This window comes from Branchiostoma floridae, chromosome 1, assembly GCF_000003815.2.
Source record: "Branchiostoma floridae strain S238N-H82 chromosome 1, Bfl_VNyyK, whole genome shotgun sequence".
Lineage (NCBI taxonomy): Eukaryota > Metazoa > Chordata > Leptocardii > Amphioxiformes > Branchiostomatidae > Branchiostoma > Branchiostoma floridae.
The window spans coordinates 299,825-305,175 of NC_049979.1; the positions used below are offsets into that span (position 1 = coordinate 299,825).

At 38.9% G+C, this 5,351-nt stretch overlaps 2 protein-coding genes and 1 non-coding gene across 3 annotated transcripts in view; 1 reads left to right on the plus strand and 2 right to left on the minus strand.

Moving 5' to 3' along the window:
• LOC118424169 (signal recognition particle 54 kDa protein) overlaps window positions 1-2,390 on the minus strand; it is a gene marked incomplete in the record, with an annotated part of 11,440 nt that extends 9,050 nt beyond the window's left edge. Inside the window, 3 exon segments of the mRNA XM_035832710.1 lie at window positions 351-428; window positions 1,079-1,170; window positions 1,975-2,390. Of these exon segments, the coding sequence (XP_035688603.1) occupies window positions 351-428; window positions 1,079-1,170; window positions 1,975-2,052 (248 nt within the window).
• Window positions 2,391-2,463: 73 nt separating this feature from the next.
• Trnat-ugu lies at window positions 2,464-2,536 on the plus strand. Its single transcript has one exon. It is a non-coding gene; the product is annotated as a tRNA-Thr (tRNA).
• Window positions 2,537-3,449: 913 nt separating this feature from the next.
• On the minus strand, window positions 3,450-5,351 carry LOC118419591 (mediator of RNA polymerase II transcription subunit 29-like). Its single transcript, XM_035826045.1, has 4 exons — window positions 5,200-5,351; window positions 4,836-4,894; window positions 4,313-4,397; window positions 3,450-3,924 (listed from the first exon to the last, which is right to left on the minus strand). The coding sequence occupies exons 1-4, from the start codon at window positions 5,305-5,307 to the stop codon at window positions 3,712-3,714; spliced, it is 465 nt and encodes a 154-aa protein (XP_035681938.1). The 5' UTR covers window positions 5,308-5,351; the 3' UTR covers window positions 3,450-3,711.

Genomic DNA, 5,351 nt, shown 5'->3' on the forward strand with positions numbered 1-5,351 from the left:
ATATAAAAGTATTTATAAATGAATTGACCATTCAAGGGTAATGTAAATGCAGAAATTTTTGCGTTGATTTAATGTTTTTTTTTGCTTTGCCAATTCACCGCAAACTTAAAACCACTGCAAACATTTTTCCATGGCAGTAAGAGACTACAGTGCATGGTGCTACCGCAAACTTAAAACCACAGTGAACAGTCCTTTTTCCCGCTACTACGAAATTAAATTCATTTACAGTATTTACCAAGTGTCTGAGTGACTTATGTTTTACATCATGTTACACCAATAAGACTATTGGGAGAGACCATAAAAACCTAAATGCTACTTTAAACAGTAAAACAACAAATCTGACCTTGACGAGCTCCCTGAAGACCACAGACTGGATCATCCTCCGCTTGTTCAGACCTGCTGCCATGTCGTCAAGATCGAGAGATGCTCTAGAACAGAAAACATTTTTTCAATGGGATTTTGAAAGGCATACACTTTCTCTACTTAATGTAAGAAATATTTTTAATCCTCAGTGTTGCTGACAAAAGACAGTGGGTTGCTATCTGAAACATCTGACATTTTCCAAAATCATATCCAGTTGCTTGAGTAACTGCTTTTTGGAGTATCTTTTTACCCAAATGTCTAACCTTCATCAACGTACATTTTACACTACTGGTTCTCACACTCACTGGTTCTATCAATATCATAATCTGAAAACATTTTTCTTATGTTTTAGAGATTATACATTTTTGTACCAACAAGCTGAATAAGTCTGGAAGTCTGGCGTCACCAACAAGTCTAACTTTTGACCAGGTCAAGTGAAAAGGCTTTGGGTCATTTTACCTTCAGGAGAACCAAAGGACTGATAGAAAACTTGCTGATAAGCGCTTTACTTTAGGTACGGAAACAACATCTTTACATTTGTTAACGACTGTCACAGATGACCTTTCATCTGTGTACAATGTATTTCGTTAGCATGGAACAGACAGCGAAAATAATGGACATATATTACGACATATATCAGGGGAAAAGTACCGTAAACTACGGTAAAGCAAAGAGAATCTAATAGGTTTGCTGGTTGATATGAATTATGATGTACCTGACATTTTCCCTGAGCTTCTTGACCAGCATGATGTTGACATCTGACTCAATCAGAGCTCTGCAGATCTCCCCCAGCATGGAGTTCAGCACCTGAAATATTCAGCAATGATCAGCTCAAACCTCAAGTGTACTATTATATAATAATCATTCACTCCACAGTTAGTGATGTCATTCATGTAAGCTGTGCAGAAATCATTATCTGATATAAGGTTAGCAGGGCTCAAAATACTTTTTTCTGCATACCTGCACCACTCTGAATTTAGGAAGTATGAATTATGCTAAAAAAATTGTTTAGGAACCATTGCTATTTTTTTCTTTTAAACTTTATAGCATGTAACAGTTAATGCAGCTTATAACAATCCACCCTACATCATATGACATCTATCTATAAAACCCTGTACATAGACCAGTGCAGGTTAGGTACAGGTAGACACCAGAAATATCTGTACAGCTCCAATTTACCTGCACTAACCTGCATATGCAGGTGGTATTTCGAGCCCTGGTTAGTGATAACTGCTTCAGTTGAAATCTGACAAGATGACTGATAGTCTGATATGGAAAAATCTTCTGACCCAAGGACCAAATGATACTATTTTCAGACTATACAGGTTAATACACTAAATTTAGATCATCTTTGCGAAATGCCAGTTAAAGACCAAAATGAATTTCACCATATGGCAAATTTATACATTGAACGTTCAGTCATATGTGGTCCAATCCGTGTGCAAATTGGAGTACAATGCCTCTATAGCATCAACATGTTGCTGAAGAATATGCAGGGTACTGATCTGAGTGTGCTCTCAACAGAAGGGACATGAAGTTTGTATTGCAGGTAAATTTGTCTGCGTTTTATGATGCTGCCCCCCTCCCCATCAAACATCTAAACATGCTCACCTCCTCATTGATAACAGTGGCATTGCTGAGGGACCGCAACGCGTTCGTAATCTTCCTGCCCAAATCTGCCAACACCATGGTGACCCGACGTTCTCACTTATACCGGCGAAAGAGAAGGAAAAGGGAAGGCAGGTGAAGGGTCTACAAAGTTGCGCAGCACAGAAATCGTCTGCACTTCAGTCTCCGACTGGCAGGTTTCGCCCCGACTTCCGTCGACGTGGTACAAATAAACTGAAACCGTCAAAATGACTTCAAGTCAAGCTTGTTAGATATTATCCTCGGACAGTCGACATCACAATAACGATTGTATATACCCAGCAGTTCTACAGATATCTCTCCGTTTCTCGAAGTTTCGTTTGCGGAAGTGCAGAAGTCAGGAGTTCCAGTGTCCAAGATGGCGGCACTGAGTCCGAGTGCGCATGTGCAGGAAATGGTGAGCCAATCGTGGTTCCTGTTGAAATGCGCAGGATTCTCCCCCGCCGCCATGAAGCCTCCATAGCTCAGTGGTTAGAGCACTGGTCTTGTAAACCAGGGGTCGGGAGTTCAAATCTCCCTGGGGGCTACCCTTTTTGCTTGGTCCCAAAATATTTTTCAAGTAAAACAACAAAATATAAGGTGAACCCTTTTTGCTTGGTCCCCAAATATTTTTCAAGTAAAACAACAAAATATAAGGTGAACCTAATGGCATTCCCGACAAAAAAAACAACAAATTTTCATCTTGATCACAACACACACATGAGTGAAGTCAGCTTGAAAACCTGTAACTGCATACTCAGGTAACACACCTGAATTAGACTCTACCAGACTCCGGGTCGCTGGAAAACCGTAGATAGCGTACTGTTCCCTGGCCGGCTACACTCCTCTGTCCGGCTTACTCCTCTATTTGTTCCATTTCTACGATTTTCCAGCGACCCGGAGTCTGGTAGAGACTATACTTGAATAGTCAAGAGAAATTTTTATTCCCTACATATTTTGATAAACCAACTCTGACCAACCATACAGCTAGCTACATTTATGCAAGAAGCGAGAGGAAGTTGAATGTACTAGAGTTAATTAGACATGCATGCAAATTATTTGTACGAAATCCGCAATTCAGCCAAACAGGCTGCGAGTGATTTTTTACCAATAAACCATTCATCATTATCATCATCATCATGCTCATATACTGTATATGATTGTTTCCATTGTTACATGTATGATTGTTACCATGTGACCTGTACTTACTTAGCCCAGTGGGGCAAAAATTCATGATCAACCCAAGGATAATTTCACACTGGCAGTAATAAACAAGACCAGATTGACATGAAATAGTATCATCATTTCTGCACTCACACTCTGCAATTTTTGGCATTTCATCATGTACAGCAGATTAACGTTACATTCTTTGAGATAATTTTTGCTAATGAGAGCTTGACTGACACAATACCAATTCACACGCATTCCTTCGAGACGCTGAGACAAAAATTCAAAGTCAGAGCTTTATTTAATTGATACAACATACATGTATTTCACTTAACATTATTCATGTTGAACATGAATGTATGAATTTGATGACCCAACTTTATTGTGTATGAATTATGATTATTAACTGTAATCACTCGCACCACGGCAGTGCAAATTGCTTACAAACTAACATAGGATAACAAGGACAAGGGCACACTTGGAATGATTCATAACATAACTGTGATGCTATTTGCAATCATGTTTTTCTATGGTTCAAGTTGGTACTTCTGAAAGCTATCTTTTTCCGCCAAGGTCATCTGCACATCGCACTAAAGCATCATGGATCTCCTTTGCACATGTGACCTGTGACCTCGCCAGGCCCAGGAACTGTCCATACGGCATGGTCTGGCCCTCCCCGCTGGGTTCAGGTTTGGACATGATGGGGACGGGCAGCGGGGCGTGGCGCACACTCTCCTGGTGTTGGGTCAGGCACTCCTGGGCAAGCCGCTGGGGAGGATAGACACATTCTGACTTTTGGATAAACTCTGAATCTGATACATTTGTATAGCCTCTACCAGGCTTTGCGGATCGGTGGGTAGTCTAATAATTGGACAAATATTGTCAATAGTACGCTAGGGGAGTCGGCCGGCCGAAGGAGTTATTTACTTGCAGTGAGGACATAACTTCTCTGGCCAGCCGACTCCCCTAGCGTACTATTGACTCTATATGTAAAATTTCTACTATTAGACTACCCACCGATTCGTGTAGCCTGGTAGAGGCCAACATATATTGTCTATAATTGAACAATAAACATCTAATTTCAACATTTATAATTTACTTCTTGAAGTTCTTCTAAAGTAGCTTCAACTGGCAAAGGAGAAGGAACATTACTTACCAAATTAAGCTCAATTTGATCAAGAGTTGAATAGAATTCTTCAAGGTTTTTGTCCACCCTTTGTGAAGGGTTATCGCCACTTTTCCTTTATTGGAAAAAGAAAGGTGACATATTAACCTAGTACAATGTAGTAGCATGATAACAAAACTGAGTAATCAAAATGTCATGAAAACATAATGTATACATTTTGGACTACCAAGTCTACCAGTAAACACTGATCTTTATCAATTTAAATCAAAGATGTCAGTTAGTTGAGGAATGGGTCCACTAGATACTACATGTATATACTGATCTTTATCAGTATCATTCCCATGTTCATTTTTTCCATAATATGCCTTTTGTACACTTGATAAAAAATGCACACATTAATGTTATACATAGTTAACGTTACATGTTAAAAGTATTAATTTTGGCAATATGGCACAAACTGAAAATTATACCTACAAAAATGAAAATACTAACATTATAGACAATTCCTTCCAAAATATTAATTTTAGGAATATAGCACAAAGATGATACCTACAACTGATTATCAATTGCTGCATTATGCACAAGATTCTGCCCTGCTATCCTCATCAGATTCTGCAGAGACAAAGTAACAAATAATTTACTAAGAAATTATGAATAAGATTAAACATTTTTATCACAATACATGTATTCATAGTACAGAGAAGAGTACAGTATTATACTGTATGCTACACTTCACATTAAGGTTGATACTAAAAGCTATTAAAAGCTGGTCCAAGAATGACAAAACTTGACAAAACATTGTCTTTTTTAAAACCAATAGACAGTCATAACTTGATGATGACCTCCAAATAGATGTAACAGATTTAACGTTTTTTCTCCAAATCCTTGGCCAGACCAAGGAAAACGACTATCCTTACCACCAATGACTCCTTTAAATGTGGAACCAGCAGTTTGAACTTGGAGACGGGGTCTACTTCCATGGTTTGCTGCTGTTGTTGCTGTTGTTGTTGCTGCTGGCCTGCCATGCTGATTCTTCATCAATAGGTTGATATTAGGATGAAACCACACT

Excerpts from the sequence above, each read along its gene's own strand:
- LOC118419591 (XM_035826045.1), bottom strand. The coding sequence starts at position 5,307 with ATGGCAGGCCAGCAGCAACAACAACAGCAACAACAGCAGCAAACCATG. Across the intron at positions 4,398-4,835 it reads GCAGCAATTGATAATCAGTT|GAAAAGTGGCGATAACCCTT; the intron begins GTAGGTATCATC and ends TTTCCAATAAAG. Across the intron at positions 3,925-4,312 it reads ATCAAATTGAGCTTAATTTG|CGGCTTGCCCAGGAGTGCCT; the intron begins GTAAGTAATGTT and ends TATCCTCCCCAG.